A 22630-nucleotide genomic window follows, 5' to 3' on the forward strand; every position below is an offset into this window, starting at 1 on the left:
ATTCTACAGGGTTACATTCATTAAACACGATAAACTACAGTGAAGAAGACACACACTATATATTCTCACAAAAGTGAATGCCAGGGTCATTTGGGATTATAATGTTTAAAGACATTTTTATTTCTTCAGTCACTATCCCTAAGATCAACTATCAACTATTCTGTTTACATCCTTGTTTTATGAGTTATAATATTGAGGAAAAATGCAAACTTTATCTATGACAGAAAATAAAGATACACAGATGTAAAACACAATGTGACTTAAATTCTTCAAGTCATATTAAACCTATATAACAAACCTTACACAAAATGCAAATGTACCAAGAAATACATCTACTCTGACTGACACAGTTAATTTAAATTTTAAATGTTTATAAACAACATGGGACAGTGGAGAGCAGCAGCGATGATGGAAATGTCAGACACAAGCTCTAGGCCTCTAGGCAATTACAGATCAAAATGCTGTATAATGACCATTACACACTGACCATGTTACATGTGTACTTACTGTAAATCCAATCCAACACAACCTCTTGAGTAAAGGAGCAGCTTCAGTGTTGTATCGTTTATGTAGAAAAAGCCTACAAAGTAATAAATATGTAACCATTGCATGTACAAACTGTCAAACATACAATACAAACTGGCATACATACAATACAAACTGACAAACATACAATTCAAACTGACAAATAACAGTTACTTTATATATCCTGCCTTCAACATCCCTTCCTCGAGTGTTAATTTAGTTATCATATCAGAGAAATTTTACCACAATTTAAAAAAATCCTGACACATGTATTATCAATTAACTGGTGGCTATTCTGAAACATATAAACTGTAGCTTGTGTTCATTTTACAGACATGTAGGTATAGAGACAGTATTAAACAAAATTAAAATTATTGCAAATACATGTCCATAATATGGTGCTGGGTAAAGCACTGATACAAATATACATGAAACTGTTCATTAACACATACCAATATAAAAAATAAACCCATAATGACAAACTGAAACAAATTTCCAAGTATGTCAAAACAAACATGTATTTTTTTTTAAAGAAGTGGACAAGGCAAAACCATGTTGCTTTCTTAATTATCAATTAAGGCTATCCTTCATGCATCTAGCTACTACATATTCCATGAAAGTCATTTTAAATTTTATACGCTACTAAAGAGAAACAAAACTTTTCTTCATCTAAACATAAACTAAATTAGCACTTTAAAAGCAACATATTCTTAAGGCAAAATGAGTCACTGATACAGCTGAGAAACTAGGTCAAGTATAATTCTCTTTGGTTAATTAAGTGTAATGATAGAAGCTGGATGGCCTCAAGCATAATACTGTGAGAACAAATTATCATGTCAAATGTCATTGATCTAAAATTTGTGACACAAAAAATGGAAAGTTCAGTACCACAAATACACCTCCAGGCACATAAATTAAGGATGACAACATTCAAAGTTACTTCACTTTCAGCTTTGTTGCCTAGTTTTACAGGACAGTATAGTTTTTATTTGTACATCTGCCTTTATCTTTCTAAAGTCAAAATATTTAAACATCTTTTTTTTTTTATAAAACTAGTACTTACAAAAACTTCTAGCAAACATATTATAAACACTTGACATGCCTGGTAAAAATTACTTTGCAGTAAGTTTGCAGTAAAATTAGAGCAATTTTGTCATATGACTTGAATTGTACTTGATGTAGGTTTTGTAGGCAAAAAACATCATCAGACTGAAAGATTTCAAAATTTTGAAACTGGCATCACTTATGTGCTTCTCTACTTCATACAATTATGACTCCATATGCATGATTTCTAAACTACATAATATATGTAATATAACCTTGGCAACATTGCTTGGATTTGTAATGGGAATGTATGAACTTTTTTCATAATCTATAATGCTGCCTGTCTATCAAACATGTCAAATGAATTGAAATTTGCGACAAGTTTAATGCAAGAAAGGCTTTATTTAGCTTCATTCTGCATGCTGCTATGCATGGATGAAAATCTACACACTGAAAAAACAGATATGGAGAAAGCTCATCTTTGTACAAGTGGGTGTCAGTTTATTATTGATGTTAATACTCTAAAAAAGACAAGGTAATTCAAAAATTTTCTGTGTAACCATGCAACAGGGGTGGGAGGCTTACAGTGAAATTACATTGTTTTAAAAACTTCCTAATGCTACATAAACAATTTAGATTATACACTAGTACAATCACAGCAGCCCAAACCGTATACGCAACAAAAACAAACTTTTCTCATCAAAACTCAAAATAAAGAGAATATTTCTACACATACTTATTATAAGACGCATCCCATACATACCTGTCAATCACTTGCCTGTTAACCACAACAACATCATACAGCAGGTTCAGCCCCAGGACTGTTATTCCTGGTTCCTTACACAGCATAGATAACACAGCGAACAGCAGGCTACCCACAAACAACCCCGGTCTACTCACAGAGAAGCGGAGAGTGTTGCCCGGTAACAGTCTGGTATTTGCACTCCTGTGTGGAATAAAAGGTAAATCAAAATGGATAAAGAAATAGGTACAAGTCTATATGCATTTCACAAAGTCATAAATGTGGGTTCAATCCCAGCCTTGGGCAAGGAAGTTGAATAATTTTTGTGAATTCTCCTGCTCTGACTATTTGTGGGATCTTGGTGGAAATATAGTGATTGGTGATGTTCTTGCGGCTGTTTGTGCAGTCTAAGGTTCCATGAAGACTTCTACCAACATGATGTGCACACCATATATTGTTCAGCACTAACTACATGTCAAAAGGCTGCTGATTTAATACCCTAGGCCCTCAAGTTTCCTTCATTCATCCAACTGGTTGCCACATCATGTCACTAAATTTCTTTAGTATGGTGTTAAGCAACAATCAACAAACATTAAAAACACATACATTACGAAGACATCAAAAAAAAAAAAAAAAAAATAGTACAGTGTGCTAGCATGCTCTGATAATATTGTACAGTCTCAAAGACACCACACATGTGCAATGAAAATAAAGCCTACATGTATTACTGATCCAGATTATAGGCCTGACTGACTATAGTCCATTTATCTTCCCATAGAGTCTGATGACAGGTATACCTGTGCATAAGAACACCCTCCCCCCCATACCCCTGGACAACATCACAGGTGTAATGGGATCACCAGGCTTTTATTCTCATGATAATGAAGTCAATAATAGAGATTTACCAGCCAAATAAACCCCATTTTTCTGTGCACAAGCCGTAGATCAAATTTCACATTGAGGATTATACCTGTGATAAGTGTACCACACAATGTACTGTAAAACGTAGTACATACTTGTATACTAGTACTGTGGTTCACTCTAATGTGTAACAGGCTATAACTATATAGCCAACCATAGCCAAAAAGGCACAATTTTGCAATAGCTGCAATATATAGAGTTTCATGTCATTTTGTACTCAGAACCACCCTTTGGGAAATAAACTGTAAGACCAATGATGAGGCCACCTAGGGCAAGGCGAGAGTCACATATCTCAGTTTTGAATTTTCATGTAGGCCTATGCGCCCCACTTTCAACTTTCAAACATGAAATCTATCACAGTATATATACTGTGTGTACGTCAGTTGAGAAATTCTAAATTAAACATAGCTACAGTCATTGTCAAAGCATGTATAATATGACTTCAGACATATATTTCTTGATTAACAAATTCAATAATCATTCCAGCGTTTAATTTACATGTAACTAACTGGATGATGTTCATTTAGGGGGGAGGGGGAGGGGGGGGGGTCAGTTTTATAGGTGGAGCCTACCAGAATGTCCTTGTTAATTAAACTACCATGCTTACCATAAACATGACAAACTTGCCCCTGTGCAATGTATATGCTTGCACATCATATTGGTCGAAAATAAGCGGTCTTCAGTTGGACTTTATTTATTTATTTCATTGGTGTAGTCAAGAATATTTCACTTATATGAGAGCGGCATTATGGTGGGAGGAGACTGCGCAAAGCCCAGGGGGAAACCCACAGGTTGCTGGCAGACCTTCGCACATACAGCTGGAGAGGGCTTGAACTCACAGCAGCCTCGCTGTTGAGAAGTTCCTCTGCGGCAACCGACAACCCACTCCCTCCCAGTTATAGACCTAGCTAACGACCACATAAGCACAGTGAAGTACCACTTATTGCCACCTGAAGGCCCCGCAAACATTGGTATAGGGGAAAATATATAAAAAAAAGACTGTTTCCTCTAGAATCGCAGTAAATGGGCAGTATATAAATATATATATATATATATATATATATATTTATATACTGCCCATTTACTGAACTAAGTACATGTGACACCATGCACCATGCACTGGCCAGTCTTAAGGAGACCACCCCAATAACATGAACACATGATTCACTCAGGCATGTAACACTGGCAGACAGGACACATAAATCATCAATGTCCCTTTAAGTTCACAATGTAGACATGGTAGACATATAGATTTATATATAGATAGGAGAATATCTGTATATCCACATTTATATACAGATAGCTCTTCCGAGCTGACAGGCACCATATTTTGGATCTGCATGTTCATACATGTAAATTATCTACAGTGAACAGCAACTGAAAAATGCTGGTGCAAAATCAAAAGAACAGATATGCACAAAATTATTACATTCATTAATATCTGTACTATTATATATAAACACAACATTATAAAACTTATAAAAATTTAAGGAATACCAAAGGGAATTCCCCTTGTGCTTTCCTACTACATCTGTCGTTTTTGTGAATTTTTATCTATTAAAAAAAAATAATGCCTGCAATTCATTTAATATTTTTTAAAACTTTTCTAACCATTTCATAATTTTGTTCCCACGTGTGTGTCTTCATCATTAAAGTATATAAATCACAAGCAGATGTAAACCAAAGTACCTGTGCTGTGCACATTTCTGTTGCCATGGCAACACAAGTATATCATATCTCAGAACAAACAGTATAAATGTGGATAGATTTCTTTGGGGATAGATTTCTTTGGGGACCTAGTCACATGTATGTGTATATATACTCCATTACAAATGGTCAAAGTTTAATTGCATGTGCACAATTCATTGTCAGTCCCGCTGTATTAATGCACACAGAGGATACTATAACCCAGGACACACAATAGGTGCACGCAGTCACATGTTAGCACAAAGCTGAATATTTCTGTGTGTAGTGAGCTATCCTAGTGCCAACTTAGAACAAGAAGTATGAGAACACAAAATATATAAGTTCTGATGAAACTGAGAAATACGCAGATACTTTGTACCATTTCAACAAGCAATCTAAATACACGTAATTATATATTCAGCTGTTCAATATGTAAATTATATATCCTTCCCAGCCAGTCTATGAGAACATGTATAAAACAATACCGAGTCAAGCTTTTTTTTTCTCCCACAAATCTTTTAACGACTACTTAATTAACATTTGTATATGGAACACATACCCTCTCTTAACTTCTTTCAAAAAGAAAAAAAAATCTTCATATAGTTGACAAAAAGATATGTGAGGGCGTGTTGGTTTACCTGGTGCTCAGAAAGCCCTTAAAATTCCAGTCGTCTGCTCACTGTACCAGGGCTTAATGCAAACAAGCCAATATTTGACTTGGGAAACTTCAAACACTTGTCACCTTTTTCACCTGAGCGTTAGATTGCTTGATAAGACATGCAGTGCCCGTCATGTGGGGACTATTCACCTCAAACTCTGAGATTACCCCAAAGTCAAGCTCTTAAGTCAACACTTGTATTGTCATTTGTCCTACATTGTACTTGGATCATATACACAGTGGTCAGTTTTCTAAAAACCTTTTAGTCTACGTTTTACAGTTCCACGTTTTTTTTTTATATTCGTAGTCGAATTTTGCTTGCCTCTATGTAAATCACTCATGTCAGAGTTATAAATAACAAAAAAAATCAACGTTTTAATGTCTTAATATAAAACGTTCACAAGTGTGCATGCCAGTACATATTACCTATAAAAGTTAATTCAAAAAGAATATTCTGTTGATTTATAAAAAGCTAAATTATAAAACAGTTCACAGCTTATCATGCCTATAGCTCCATATGCAAGTTATAAAGTTCAGTGTTGACTGATCATTTTTTTCTCCCCTCCCCCCCCCCCTCCCCGCCTTCCTGCAGGCCCTATGACCCATTTTTTTAATCTTTACAATACTATTGGCAACAAAATCAAAGAATAACGCTGTCCTGTGCATTGAATAATTACTTCTTGATGATCTTGATGTATAAATGTATCAAACAGTTTGATATGTTCTTATTACATGTGTATATGGTTTTCTCACATGGGTGTAACACCATGTATACAGTTAATCTTTACACATGTATCAGCTAGAACACACACGTAGACAGGTAGTTCACAATACTAGGTGAGGGTCATGCAATTAGCATGTGAACATAAAATATTTCACGGAGAAACTATGTGATGTTAACAAAGGTCATTGGAGTTCCACGGGACATTTTCAAACATACACATCGCATGTAAGTAAATAGAATTTAGTTAAAATACATCAATGAAGCCATTATTACAGTTACACATAAGCTGGTACAAATGTTTTGGTACAAAAAGACTCGTAGAGAGTGCAAACGTCTGTCCCACGTGCGCAGTTAAATGTACAAACTGCCTCAACCACAAGAATACTGGCACCTAAGTGACAAAGTTTCTGTCCTATCTCTTAACAGTACAGAGTAGGAAGATGTGTTTATGCCTGGACCCTGATCAAGCAAGATCACCACTAACTTAATAAACATTGTTCACAAGTGTTCCTGTGATGTTGCTGACAGTCAGACAGACAGACAGACACTCGTAAAAAAAAACATATAACCTCTTTGGTGAAGGTGAAAAGGGATAATGGTTTCTTGAGAAAAAAAACTTCAGTAGTCAATGGTAAAAGGATATAATGTCTTGATAGCACTATGGTAAAAGGGTATGTCTTGATAGCACTATGTTAAAAGGATATAATGTATTGATAGCACTATGGTACAAGGATATAATGTCTTGATAGCACTATGGTAAAAGGATATGTCTTGATAGCACTATGTTAAAAGGATATAATGTATTGATAGCACTATGGTAAAAGGATATAATGTCTTGATAGCACTATGGTAAAAGGATATGTCTTGATAGCACTATGTTAAAAGGATATAATGTATTGATAGCACTATGGTAAAAGGATATAATGTCTTGATAGCACTATGTTAAAAGGATATAATGTATTGATAGCACTATGGTAAAAGGATATAATGTCTTGATAGCACTATGTTTAAAGGATATAATGTATTGATAGCACTATGGTAAAAGGATATAATGTCTTGACAGCACTCACTGATGGGCATCAACACTGATGTAGAACTTGACACTAGGAGCTTGTATCCTGTACTGAGTTACAAGATGGCTGCTGTACTCCTGTTGTCATGGTAAAGGTAGCAGCTAGTTCACATTTTAACGGCAGGGAGTGCTCTGGTCTTACATATATGGACATTACATGATACACTTATGACATGTTGCATAACTGCAATGTAGTATATCGTCTTATATGCATACTGACTTACCAAGCATATGTGAGGAAGGACAGAAGGAAAAACATCCCGGACAACACATCAGCTCTTCCGACCAGGCCAGAAACCTGAACCAAACATCAGAATGTATGTATATATAATGACAGCTAAGTTATATAAGCAAGTCATAAAAACTACATAACATGTAATATTGAGCAGTGACAAAAATCCTTTACTTTAATAGCTGAACTTCCTGGTATTTTGTCTCATATGTTTGTTATTTTTTTTTTTGAGATATTGATGTTATGAAAAAATGGAATGCATGTCCCTTAAATTGTGGAGTAGCGTCTCAGCTTAACAGCAAGATTAAGGGTCAATTAATCTTTAAAATTTGACATGGTTTGGTATATGTACATCATGATGTGTATATATTAGATTTGTAGCAGATTTACTTGTATATACAGCCATGTACACAATGGTAAAGGGCAGGTAGCCCTAATGTGCATTAAAATGGTGACATCAAAGTACAAACAAAAATATATCACTGCCTAAACAAAAAAATGCATATTACTCTACAACCAAATGAGAGAAATTATGGTCACATTTGTGGAAAAATCTATGGGAAAAAACAGACAACAGCTTTCAAATTGAGTGAACTAAAAGCAGATCAAAGAAAATAACCTAAAGAATAAGTATGCGAGTGGTAGAAAAGTAAAACGTATACAGCAATTAAGTGCAGATCTTGGGGGAAATAAGCATGTACATGTTAATTTATAATTAGTGTACTTACAGCTTCTGTGTGAATTGGATGTACTGCAAATAGCAGGCCAGCTATTATGGCTCCCTGCACGGACAGACAGATGACGGACAGACATATGTGTGTAAAGAGCCCTGTGACTGCAGCATGAAGTAACACATTTACTATGTGATAGCTGACAGGGTTGAATTCACTCAGGTAATGGTTTAGTCTGAAAAAAAAAAAAAAAGAAGTGATAAGACATTTTTATGCAATTACTTTCTTGTATACATAGTGAATACACAAATGCCTTAATTAGGGTTTTAGAACTAAAAAAAAAAACGTAAATGCATCATACCAGGATGTCTGGAAAAGAGCAAAAAGCTGTCACAAGCAAAACTGATGCAAACATGTACGTGCAAACATGCTGACATAAATAAAAACAATTGGGCTAAAGAGTGCATTTGATCTTGAGCAACTTCAGCTGAGGCTTCCATGTGAAAATCTCTTCACGGCAACGTGAAGGATGGGAATGTATGATCTATCAACTAGCTTTCAACTCAACAATATTAACCATCATATTCGAACTATACTATGCAATATTCTTATACATAAATAAGAATATTTGCAATTTTTACAAACTGCATGAATAACTTATTTTCTTGTTGTTTTTCATTTTTTTTTGTTTCGTTTTTATTTATTTACTTATTTATTTTTTTGGTTTGGTTGACCATAAATTATTAGTAATGGTTTAGCTAATTTTTGTAGGTTGATTGCTCTATGTTTATTAAGAACAGGCAATGGGTACACTGATGTACCCATCAAAGAAGACATGTAGTGAGGCAACAAGAATTCATTATTAAAATTCCTATTAACTTCAGCCACCTGTGCTGAAATGTATTCATATATGTATATTAATGATAGAGGTCCATATACATGTATATGTTTTCACCATGCAGGTGATATTCAGTATGAAATGATGTTAATACAGTGTACATAAATGTATGTCAAAACATCTGGCAAAACCAGAGTAAATGTATAATACAGTAACAGTCTGCATGAATGGGCTAACTGGGAAAACTAGGATTCATATTAAATAGATTACTATTTCACATTTCAAATAATAAGCCTGATATAATGGGTGAACCAAACTTGATTCCTTGTTTCCCTGTCACCCACAGGCAAATTTATTTCACCCTCCCCCTCAATCACCACCACCACATTCAGGATTTCATTTGTTACCAGAAATTATTGTCATAGCAGGTGATGTCATCATAAAATAATGACAAAATTGTTAATAAATTGTTAAAAACTGAACACCCTAGCTGATAAGAAACAAGAAATTAAGTGGCATTTACCATATGTATACATCAGCATGATTTATTTCTTGGCACAGATTATCCATTGCAACCACAATACAGTAAAATAAATCTTGGTCTGACCTAAAAGTAAAACAGGTCAATCTGGTCTTTCTAAACATTATATATATATATAAGGACTTCTGTGAAGTTTAATTTCAATACATATTACAGTTAGTCATTATATCTTATCAGCAGGCAAATCTGAGGTATTAGAAATCTTTGTTTAATAGTTAAAAGTTCAACTTGTAACTTCAAGCTAGAATAGGTAAACTAATTGTACTTTCAAATTACAAGTTCCATTGTGTAACTTCTAACTAAAGGTCTCGAATGATTAGGTCATTTAAATCAAGCAAGCTGCATCATGTAACCCAGAACCGTTAGCTTCAGATAATACAGTGTATGTTCAGGTAATACAAAGCCTCACATGTATCTTTACTTTTAGAACGTGACTAGCTTGGAAGAATGTCACATTACTTGACACACTGTCTGTCTCATATACAAGTATAGTCACCATGTGTTTACACACACGCAGGATTTGGCACTCCAGTCATGAGCTTAGGCATGTCAAAGGTCAAAACATAAAACTTCAAGGATGCATGGAAAGGAACTATAAAACAAAATAAAACACCCCCGCCCCCATTCGGCCAGACCCGTTTGGACTGTCCTCCACAGAGATCTTTTGAAACAAGGATCATTGTTGACGTCACTGCTACAAGCTACTTAATTTCCGGACTGACCACTGGAGTCTTAAGACAACTGTACTTTGAAGCCATTTTTACCCCCCAAAATGTGAAAGTTGAAAAATTTGTTTTTACTGTTATATGTTATTACACATGACAATCTGCACATTATGAAATAAAACCAAAGAATTTCATGATTACAACAATGAAATAACCATGTCTGTAACAAGCAACCATGTCGGTAACAAGCAACCATGTCTGTAACAAGCAACCAGGTCTGTAACAAACAACCATGTCGGTAACAAAAACTGTAACATACATGCACAAATACAACGGCTGAATAATATTGCTACAGCTTGTAGTGACTGCATGCACTTCCTGAAGAACAAAAAATGACAGTTGAGAAATGCAATTTTCAGCTCTCAGCACTACTAATATCTGACCTAAAAATTAGAAGGATTACAGTGTTATAGTATCAGCCCCTGTCTTCTGAATAACATCCTATTTAAATTACAACAGTAAAACGTCTTTGTTCATGCAAGAAATGGTTGGTGAAAAATATTTCGACATTATATACCATGGTTGACACAAGGTCAGTTTTCTTTGTTGGAAGGAGATCTGCAAGTGCACTTCGGATTGTCCAATAACAACAGTTTCGGACATTATACAGACAGCTGAGTAAATAGATAAATACCAGACATGTGTACATAAAATCAACCACGCACTGTAAAATATAAAAAAAAGTTTTATAAAATGCTATTTGTGTTATATTAGATTTAGTCACTAGTATATATTGCAACGAACATAGCCTATTAAGTACTATTAACAATTTTTGGCACCTCTCATAATTTTATTTTTCTCAGAGGTTCTTTAAAGTTGTTGGATATTTTACGGTAAGGAATAATGGTTGTGTTCTGGTCAGTTGAACAGTTTACTCAAATGGTAAGGTGAAGAGTGGACAATGGTCACCTGACTTACACCATACGTGGGTCTTCTTTATCTTGCAATCGGACACCCACGGGCATAACACCTTAAGGGCTGGGGTGAAATGGGCAATTTACCAACTGAAGCTTTCACCCATTTCTGTCAGTATATGCCGAGGTTAAAAAAGCACATGTAGAGCCTACAACCTCAGGGCCCGTACATACGGTATATGCACTGTATAGCTTCAACCTTTTCAACCACTAAAGCACATTTTCAGTGAAATTTGTTTATATATAATTAGCAGGAAAATGATGCTAAAATGATTTGTTTGTGACATAAAAGATGCAAGCTTCACAAAACTATGCAATTTAATTCTGTATATCGCATACTTCTCTCAGAACTACCATTATCAACAAATTTTCCTATATCTTTGAATAAAATAGTGAGATGGATGTTTCTGTCAATAATTTAATAGAACATCATTAAGATAACACATTTTGACAAGGCTATATCATTTTGTACAATCCCCAATATTTAAAATCAACTTATTCTTACCTCCTTTTTAGTGTCAACTGGATTTTATTTAAGAACTTGAGCATTGTTATCTTCAATATGTTCTACATGTTTTTTATCCAACTAATGAACCAAACTTTCATGTTTACTTTACGAAAATAAAAATGGTAAGGAAACGTAATGTTTTGCTCTCAGTACTAATAACATCTGACCAAAATTAGTTAGACATGAAGACATTTTCAATGGAGCAGTTAGACTGTTTTTTCGGAAGTCACAAGTTGATAAAACTTGCTTATAGCACATGCTGTGGGATGTCATACAATAACCTAACATACAATAAAATTTTAAACTTCCTTGAGGAAAATATTGATTCCGGATACATTAATATAGCATCTTGCTGATGTGCATAATCTTGCTATTCATTTCTGCTGTTTACAACGCATGCTATACATATGCTGACCTAAATATCATTTCATGCAGTCACACTGATGGTAGAGACTGATGTTCAAACTGGCCATTCACCATAATGCTATCTCTGTGAGTTTAGAGTTGAAGGTAAATCGGTTTGATAACACTATCTCAAGCCAATACATTGATCAAAATGAGCATCATCATTATTTTTGTATCAGTACTGAAGATGAATATACTTACTCTATCTTATCTTTAATTATACAGGCATAAATACAAAGCATAGTTGTTCCATAAGTTACTACTATGTACATAATGCACTAAGGCATTCTACATGCGATCATATAGCAATATACACTGAACAAGTTGAATAAATCTCACATAAATTAAATGAAATAAAGTATTGAAATTCTTAAAAAAGAAAATCAGAATATATGTAAATGTTTATAAACATAAAAATCCTAGAACTTTTACTTACATTTAATCCTCACTTATACGGTCATGTACATTTTTCTAGTACCCTTTAAAGAATAATACACCCTGTATCTTATTATTTATAAAGCAAGTACTGAAAATGACATAAGTCCAGATTTTACTGTTTTATATTAATTTTGCTGAGAAAATATGCTAATAAGGCTCTTTTCTGATGTGTAAAAATGTTAAAAAATATAATAATAACCAAAAAAAAAAAAGAGTTTCACTTCCCAAGTACAAAGCTCCCAGTTGGGCTTCGGCAATACAAACAAACTGAATAATGAAGTAGACACATGTATAGAGTTTATCAGTTTTTGTGAAAGTGTTACAGTATGTCTATACATATATCTCATGCCACCACAAAGCGACATTTCTTTGTTTAAGCCAGGCTATGACCCAGATCGTGTACACGCATGTGAAGTGGTGTCTGAAAAAATTCACATTTACACTTAAATTTAATAAAAAAAATATAGCAATTAAGCAATCCAGCAGATATATGTTTACAAATTTAGTTCCTTAATTATAACATGAGTGTAATGCCTTAACTACTTTAGTTCACCTTAAGTTTGATACATAACAAGGCACTTTCCAATAGTTGTATATAAAGGCCTTAAAATGATACCTTAGATGCCAAGAATTAAGTTTTTCTGATAAGAAATTAATTAAACCTCACAAAAAATCTCTTAAGTGGACCTGTGAAGTGGATGCTTAAATAAGCATCCAGAAAAATGTCTCACTTGAAAAATGCTAAGCATTAGGTGAAATACAGTATACTGACAATTGCATCGTAACATTAAATGTGCTAAAACAGTCACAGTTTAATTGAAACAAAAAGTAATGGCAATTAATAAACCTGCACTGTACAAACATATTAAATTAAACAGTTTCTGCCAACATCTGGCACCTGGATACAGACCATAAAGATGTGCTATCAACACACATGAAAGTTGTCTGACAGCTTAGTGTCAATTTCTTTGATTCCGGCTCACCAATGATACCCCATAGTTATGAACGTTTCCTACTGGGCAGGATTTACCACACCTCTAAAGGTGTCATTTTGCAATTATGCTCCCAGCTGTACATCAAGTTCCATACATGTATATGACACCTGCTGGCTTCAAGCTATTACTAACCATCTATCCTAACAATTTCCCAGGGTGTTTTTATTTAAAACCTCCTACTAGCACTTTATCCCTAGAACATTACACCCCCAGATGTGCTATCTCACCCTAGGTCACATGCTGTCCATTCACTTAATTGTTAATCCTGTCAGGCAGAGTATTAATTTAGAAATTAAATCAAAGAGGAAGACACAATTAATGATAAAATCTAATCACTGCTCACTGCAATGTTATCTATTATCATGTCGAATTTACATGTGAATCATTCACTCCTCCTTTAAACAGTTTTTTTTTTTTTTTTTAATTTAGGTGATAACCCTACAGGAACCTTCAGTCAAAACCCAGTACTCTCTTATATGCCACTCAGTTAACTTTGTCCATATACAATCTAATCATGTAAGACTCTCAATTTAAAATATGCACTGCATAATTAACATTTTTTGGGAGGTCACAAATCACAAATACTTATCAACTTCTTACAGATCTAGTAAAGTTGTACAGTATATGCAGATGGGTTCTTTTCACTGAAGCCAAATTTTACCTGTAGTTCAACTGCACACATATTAATCTCAGTAAAGACTGTGTTTTTTTGTCATTATTGGTGACATATTAATTTATTTTTACCAGATGATAAATTTGCTCATTTTCACCATAATAGTTTTGGCACCTATTTTAAATATTAAAGAGGTATTCGCGGTTTTTATTATAAATATAAACTCACCATCCAGCAAAGTCTGGAGGGGTTATAATATTTCACTTTTGACTCTGCATATATTAATGATAGATTGGATGAACCTAGGTTAATTTGGACCCATTCAGTTTAATGTAAACCACTAGTATGCATGCAGAGATTTGAGGCAAAGAATGACATACTTAAAGTGATGCATAGATTGTTACACATGGCAGTGTTAACTTAATACCTACATGTTGTACCAGTAGCTACATGCGCCCATATGCCATAGCTGATATATATATATATATATATATATATATATATATACACACACACATGTAATTATTCTCCCACAGAGCTATATTTAGTCAACCATGCATGTAATTTCACATGAAACAGATTATCTGGAACCACTGTCTGGAGAATCCATCAATTTTGAATTTCTATGTCACTGTTCTTCATTGTTCTTAGGCTGCATGGAAACAATGTTGCATGTATATTAATTGAACAGTATAGAAGTGTTCATTAACACTGTGACATGATACTGTTTCCTGTTTTCTTATCATCATAATAACACTTGTTATGGCAGTTGACATATGTCATGGATGTATAATTTGCTCGAAAACAAAAGTACAGCCGAACAAAAAGACAATGTAATGAAGTTTGGTATTAAGCCGCAAATAACCAGTAAACAAGTTTTTATAACTCACCTAAAAGACAGGATGGTTAAAGGTCTGTAGGATTTGTGGCTTGTAGGATAAGACATGGGTGTACCCCAAAAGTCATGGGAAAAAACAGAGAGGAGAGAAGTTCTTTGCGAAACATCACCATTTTTACGAATCGCAAAAATATCATCATGCACAAAATCTCCACACAGACTGTTCAAGAAACATAGGACTGATACTGTAACTGTCAAAACATATGCTGCATATCCGTCTCTTTTAAAATAATCCACTGTTTTTAGTTGTTTCTTCTCTGTGCGCACGTTGTTATTAGGCTCCATTATATCGTAGTACACTGCCTGGCGAAAAAACTTTTGCTCTGGTTTACACCCCGGGCAGAGATGCTCCACTTAACATCGTTCACTGTCAGTTTGAGACTCCTCGTGGCCGGAGTACTTGTTATTGACATCCTCACACTCGGCAGTGCCCGGCAGGTGCGACGGAAAGGCGCGAGGCACTTGATTGGCCAACAGGAATGTGTCATTCGTGATAATGGCGGCTACCATGGACGTTGCTACTGCCGCTGCTAGCGGAGATATTTTTGTAAGTTTGAGGGCTTTATGACAAGATAGAGCAATATTTACTGCATAAAACCCTAGTTACAAGCTACAAATATTTCTCTGAGAGTGTTATTGGTATTGTATGTGTTTAAAAAACTGAGTGATTGAATCATCCAATTTTGACTAGATTCCGAACTCAGAATTACAACATCAACATAATGTTAACGTCGGTAATTGGTGGTTTAGTATTTTCATACCTTTACAAGACTTAGTAATGTATGGCCGATGGCGAATTTTTTGTCCTATTCACCAGAGTAGTGTGATTAATATCTTTAAAAAAAGTTAGTGCTTATCACATGTGGTTCTCTGAATTTCTAGTCATTTTACACACGATCACCAGTGCAAACCAAGCTATTTCATACCCCAACCATTTCATTTCTGTGACTTTGTTTACCTGATGTACAGAATTCTCACGTTTAAAACAGGAAATATTTCATTAATCTATAGGTAATGATTATATACATGTGAACAGATTACTGACAAAGTATCTTCCCGCCAATATCGAAATATAAAGCGTGATGGCATGAATGAAGGTAGTAGATTTTATACTTTTCAGATCTATCTAGAGTGAGGCATCCCATCAGTCTGTATAAGTCCTAATTACTGGATTATTGCAAATTCTGTTAAAAATGTGGTTACTTTCTTATTAGGTATGACTCGGTCCTGTGTTCAGTTTACCTGAATGGGGTTTAATACTGTACTCAAGCAGCAAAAGAATGTATTACTTTTACAGCAGCTCTCAGTTTTGTGAGTGGGAAAATCAGAGTACACAAAGTAAGCATTTTATAAATTAGACTAGTTAATCTCCTGGTCCTGAGTGTTGTATTCATTCTTTATTCAGCACCAGTAAAAATAAATCATCAATCAATTTTGTTGTAGGGAGTGAAAGCATTGCTCGAGAGGAATGCTGACGTGAACAGAATCTCCTCAGATGGCATGTCCCCATTGGCAGTTGCATCATTTTGGGGATATGCTGATATAGTGCAAGTGTTATTGGAGAATGGGTAAGAACATAATAGAATCTGCTCAGATGGCATGTCCCCATTGGCATTTGCATCATTTTGGGGATATGCTGATATAGTGCAACTGTTATTGGAGAATGGGTAAGAACAGAATAGAATCTGCTCAGGTGGCATGTCCCCATTGGCATTTGCATCATTTTGGGGATATGCTGACATAGTGCCGGTGTTATTGGAGAATGCGCAAGTGCAGAACAGAATCTCCTTGGATGGCATGCCCCCATTGGCAGTTGCATCATTTGGGGATATGCTGATATAGTGCCGGTGTTATTGGAGAATGGGTAAGCAGAGAACAGAATCTCCTTGGATGGCATGTTATCATTGGCAGTTGCATCATTTGGGGATATGATGATATAGTGCAGGTATTATTGGAGAATGCGTAAGTGCAGAACAGAATTTCCTTGGATGGCATGTCCCCATTGGCAGTTGCATCATTTTGAGGATATGCTAATATAGTGCAGGTGTTATTGGAGAATGCGTAAGCAGAGAACAGAATCTCCTTGGATGGCATGTCCCCATTGGCAGTTGCATCATTTTGGGGAATGCTGATATAGTGCAGGTGTTAATGCAGAATGGGTCAGCACAAAACAGAATCTCCTCAGAGAGCAAGTGACAGTGTGGGGTTACATCATTTTGAGGATATGCTGATATAGTGCCGGTGTTATTAGATAATGGGTAAGCACAAAACAGAATCTCCTCAGATGGCATGTGACAGTTGGAGGTTATATCATTTTGGGGCTATGCTTATATGGCACAGATGTTACTGGAAAATGAGTAAACATAGAACAGAATCTCCTCTGATGGTGCGTAACTGTTGATATTATTTGAGAATGGAGAATCATAACAAACTTGATGACTAAAGAGTGTACCACCATGTTTTTAAAAAGGACGTCTATAGATACAGGAAGGAAGAGATTCATGCAAAAATTTGATGCTGTACTAAGTATTTGTCAAAAATGGTATAGATCTTACGAGGTCATATTTGGTCACATCTTTTTTTTTTTTTTTTCAATATAACATAGCAAGGTCTATTGTGTAAAATTAGGAACCAGTGTAAGAAACGTTTACTCAATATTGAAATGCTGAATGCGCATGCATAGCATTGAAAAGTTATGAAAACTTTAAAGGACAAATGAAATCATTTGTATTTTTCATAATTGTTTGACATTCAGTTTAGTGTGTTTTTCCCATATGGTGATATTGGTACATAATTTTTCAATTTTGGTGCAATGTAGAATAGATGATCATTCCTGGCCAACACAACTCTGATCAACAGATGATTGTGTGCGATTGTCTCAAAAGTAGGCAGCATCTATTTGAAATTGCTTAAACAGATGGTTCTCTATTACATTGCTGACTGACATAACCTACCTTTTTGTGGTCATGCCTAAGTTTCAACATATTGTTTTTATGTGTTTATTTTTATTTATCACAAAATTTCAGGACTAATGCCAATGTATTTTTTATGTTTATTTCAGTGCTAACGTAAACATTTGTAACAAGGGCACGTTGTGGACAGCCTTACATTGTGCCGCTTTCCAGGGTCATGGAAAGGTGCTGATGAAGTTGATGGAATACAGGCCTGATGTGAAGACTAAGGACAGCCAGGGAAGGTCTGTTGTGTAATACGTATGTTTTTAGAAAGTGGAGACAATGGGATGATCTCCCTTTGTGACATGACAATGTCACTCTCAAGAATTAAAGAGCTAATTTTAAACATGGGATAGTGTATGGAATATAGAAAATTAATTAAACAGGATTAGATTAAGCTTTTGAAATGTGCTCCTTGATGGGCTTTGGTGTTAAATAATAATGCGAAATAATGATATTCTTCCAGAAAATTGTCAAGACACAAATACAGCCATGGTAGCTTTAACTTGGTGGTATTAAGTAACATCATTTTACACTCATAGGTCATCCTGTTGTGGTAATGATGTAACTCCAGAAGTGCATATTTATTTACAGACGAATAGATTACTTTAGCACCACGTTCAGTTTGAAGGATTTGAACATCCTAATTTTTTGTGCTTTTTCACCCGTACTTTTAGATGATGACAATAAATGTAGTGGTCACCTGTTGTGAGTTGTAGAGCGCAGAAGTAACTTTTGTTTTAAGTTTTGATTCTGTTTTAATTTTTTAATTTGTTTGAATTTTTAATTGGTTTTATTTTTTAAGTTGTTTATTTCTAAAGGACTGCAGTTGATTTTGCTTCAGCGCTGGATTCAATATGGCCAATATTTGCAGGTATTGTAAATTTTTTACCGGCCCATTTCTGTAGATATTAATAGTATTATGAAGATAATTTCACAAATGGTATGTTAATGGTATAGAAATTGATACTTGTAATTATATTTGTGATATTTATTAAAAACTTTTATTCGTAAAGCAAGATGGAATGAGCATGCTGGGATAGTTAAGTAGGAGATTAAAAGTAAGCACAATATGATGTTTCCGAAAGGAGATTTCAGCTAGTACATGGCCTGCAAGAGGAGCTAAGTGAAAAAATCATTGGAAGTTTGATATTGGCTGTACTAAAAATTGATTTAGGACAAAGAACAAAGAAATTGTATTTTTGAATAGTCATCATTAATCAGTTGCCTGTTCATTAAAGACTTAAAAGCATTAGTCCACATTGATCTGTAGGTGACAAGAATGAGTGTAAAAACAAAATCTTCGGCGGTTTCTGTAAAATTTTCCTGATGCGACATAGTAATATTCCTGATGTGACGATAAATCAAACTAATATGGCATCGTGCAAGACAGTTACCCTGGGATGATGTCATGTGTGCTTGAAAATACGATGTCATTTGTTGCTGTAAGTCATTGATGAAGGACTTCAAGTGTTCTTGCATGACATCACACCAGGCAAAATTGGAAAACTTTTGTTTGCGTATTATCCTCCCGAACCAACAACAATGGCTTTAATACAGTGTGTTTCTTCTATAATTTAAGACAGCAATTCCGAATATTAGGATCGTTATCATTCAACCTTACCTGGCAGAAATACATGTCTTAACACTGAAGTAGCTCTTTAAATGGTAATGTTTTTTCCATGTCCCTCTTCAGTTGTCTCCCCTTAGTGCGCCTTGTCTTATGGAGTGATCTCCCCCTGCGTGCCCTTTTGCAAGCTTCAAGCGAAAACTGTCAACTTGAAACAACTTATTACAAGTTCTTAATTCTTTTAACTGAGGTATCCATGTATTGTTAAATACCAAGCAAAATGTTTTTTAGTCAGTAACATTTCAGTTCAAGATTTTTTCAGCTGGTTGACTATTAATTCTCTTATGATTTCACATTTCAGCCGCAGGATGCACACGGACGTCAAAAGCAGAACTGATACGCCTGGACATTGTTAAAAAGGTAGTAGATACAATATGATTAAGAAAAATTATTAATAAATTATGTCAGCATATGGGATTCAGGCCTAAGTTGCAGTATTACTGAAGTAAAAGTTGTACTAAAGCCATCATAACTGTTACTGGAGCATACCTGTACACTTGTTTCTGGAAGAGTATTCAAGGTAATGATTATTATTTACCAACAAACTTGACTTTCTAAAGTAATATATCAGATGTTGTAATTATATAATTTTTGTTTTACAGACCAATTCACTTGATTGGTTCTAAATGAATACCTAACTTAATATATACTTCTTCTGTATTACAAAAGACACAGTCAAGTAATTTTTGCTGTGGTATGGTTTAGTACTTTTGTTTTACGTACACTTACAAATTGGAAGAGGGCCTTCATGGCCTAATTAATGGTTAGTGTGCTAATGCAGCATGGTGTCCCAAGGACAAAGAGCCTCTCACCAATGCTATGGCTATGAGCTTAAGTCTTGCTCAAGCTGGCTTCATCTCTGGTCGTATGTGGAAAGGTCTGTCAGCATCCTGGTCTGTGGATTTTCATGGGTTTCCCAAGGGCTCTGTCCGGTTTCCTCCTTCTGCAATACTGCTTCGTCATTTAAGTGAAATATTCTTCAGTACAGCGTAAAAACCCTAATTAAATAAATAAATAAATGGAAAACAAAAGTGAATTTTTTTTTTTTTTTTGGAACAGGTGACTACCGATCCCTGTGCTGGTATGCCAGCAGCATCAAGATCTGATGTGGCCCATTTTTCCAGACCAGGCTCAGCGTATGTGTTCAAAACTCCCCAGTTCAGGGGTTTGGAAAAGTGGGACCAAAACATGGTAGGTGATTATGTGCTTGTGCTCAGATGTTTTAAGCCCTGGCTGCCTGCAACTGTCTGCAACTTGGCAAGTTAGGTTGGGCGTTTAAATCCAGTTTTAGCTGGTTCAACTGAAGCAATAAATCAAGAGGTCTGTATCGCAAAGAGTGGTGGTTTACTTGGGGCCTGGTATTCCTCTATTTATAAAAGTGAAAGAACTATTTAGCTCAGTGGTAATACCAGTCCAAAAAATGAAATTAATGTGCTTGTGAATTTTATAGTTACCGAACCTTCTCAATAACTTCAGATGCATTTTCAGAAAATGTATACCACAATGTCTTGAGAGGGCTGTTACTGTATCTTATGTCGTACACTGTCTGTGGGGAGTAGTTGGTTTCCGTTTGTGAGGCTCACTGATGGAGGCATAGAGACAGCTCTCTATGCCTCCATCAGTGAGCCTCACAAGCTTGGCAAGACTGGGAGAGACGAGACAGACTGCCGGGTTTTCAAAGGTTCACTTTTTGTGCTATTGAACGGTTGTAAGAGGCAGGGATGGACTGAGTGTTGCAATTAAACAAGCGTGTCTACTGAAAGTTGCCATGTATAAGCTGTTGGGAAAGGTTGGCTTTATACATCTAGGCCCGGTCAGGACTGTACTCCAACTGGCGTGCTGATACCACCCGCTGTGAACGTCTCGAGGGAGACTCCTCTGATCTACCCGCTTACTCTCAGTGTGTCTCAATTAGCGAGTGTCTGTAATTATTGTGACGGTACTGTATCACCAAAATAAAAAAAGCTGATTGTGTTTTAAGAGACATGTATTTGTTGAGGTCATTTGAGTGCTCTTAGCATTCCTGAATGTTTTCTTGTATTACATGTATTTATAGGGAACTTTTACCTTTCTTAACTGGTTTCTGATGAGCAACATGACATGACCAGCCTTGATTAATTTCATCATGTTTCTGTTTCATCTAGGAAATTGCCTCAGCTACAGGTGATGTCCTAGCAGGTACTACAGATGACTTTCACAATTCCAGAACAAGACACCCCCACCTGTCTATATGGAACCGGTGACAGGCCTCGACCAAGTCTACCTACTCTTAATTTATTTATAAACAAGTTCAACCACAGACATAGTGCATGAGTTGGTACATTAGCGACATGCTATCTGATCTGGACAGGTTATTTTATCATTTCTGCGCCTTTAATTGAGTCATACATTTTTGTACCTCTAAAAATGGTGTGAATTATGTTCTCAAATGCATCTAAAGCTGTACTTTACTGGTTGAATTTGTCTAAAAGTGATTGATCTAAACTGATTTTTCAGAAGTGTATACATATTTATGCCAGGTGTTAAGTTACCAAAATATGCATGTGCTTATAATTATTATTATGAATTCAACATTAAGTTTAAAATCTGATACAATCTTTAAAATGCTTTTGCACCTCTGATCCCAGGTTCATGTATCTTTGTAAGTTCTGAAGATTTTAGCATGAAAGCTTCCCTGGTATGAGTACAAGAAATATTGGCAATTAGATAGCGCATACACATTTGGACACTTAAGACCACAGCAGATTTGGTGTTGTTTATTGGGTCCCTTGTGTTCATGATAATGGCCAAAATCTATTGTTTTATAAATGGTCAAAAAAAAAATATCACCTTTGTGATTTTCATAAGGTGATGATGAAGATTATAACATTGAATCTCTTGTGTTAATAATATGTAA

The 22630-nt window shown here is 35.2% G+C and overlaps 2 protein-coding genes across 2 annotated transcripts in view; one reads left to right on the forward strand and one right to left on the reverse strand.

Annotated features, from left to right (window-relative positions):
- LOC135461555 (protein O-mannosyl-transferase TMTC1-like) overlaps window positions 1-15439 on the reverse strand; it is a 28635-nt gene extending 13196 nt beyond the window's left edge. Inside the window, exons 1-5 of the mRNA XM_064738708.1 lie at window positions 15143-15439; window positions 8333-8510; window positions 7597-7670; window positions 2333-2515; window positions 508-580 (exon numbers count right to left, since the gene is read on the reverse strand). Of these exons, the coding sequence (XP_064594778.1) occupies window positions 508-580; window positions 2333-2515; window positions 7597-7670; window positions 8333-8510; window positions 15143-15435 (801 nt within the window). The 5' untranslated portion in view covers window positions 15436-15439. The remainder of the gene's footprint in view (window positions 1-507; window positions 581-2332; window positions 2516-7596; window positions 7671-8332; window positions 8511-15142) is intronic.
- Window positions 15440-15646: 207 nt separating this feature from the next.
- LOC135461334 (cyclin-dependent kinase inhibitor 2A-like) lies at window positions 15647-22222 on the forward strand. The gene is made up of 7 exons (XM_064738373.1): window positions 15647-15701; window positions 16598-16718; window positions 18212-18346; window positions 18926-18978; window positions 20036-20094; window positions 20794-20925; window positions 21879-22222. Exons 1-7 carry the CDS (start codon window positions 15647-15649, stop codon window positions 21975-21977), a joined length of 654 nt encoding a protein of 217 aa, XP_064594443.1. The 3' UTR covers window positions 21978-22222.
- Window positions 22223-22630: the final 408 nt, after the last annotated feature.

Source organism: Liolophura sinensis, chromosome 1 (genome assembly GCF_032854445.1).
Source record: "Liolophura sinensis isolate JHLJ2023 chromosome 1, CUHK_Ljap_v2, whole genome shotgun sequence".
NCBI lineage: Eukaryota > Metazoa > Mollusca > Polyplacophora > Chitonida > Chitonidae > Liolophura > Liolophura sinensis.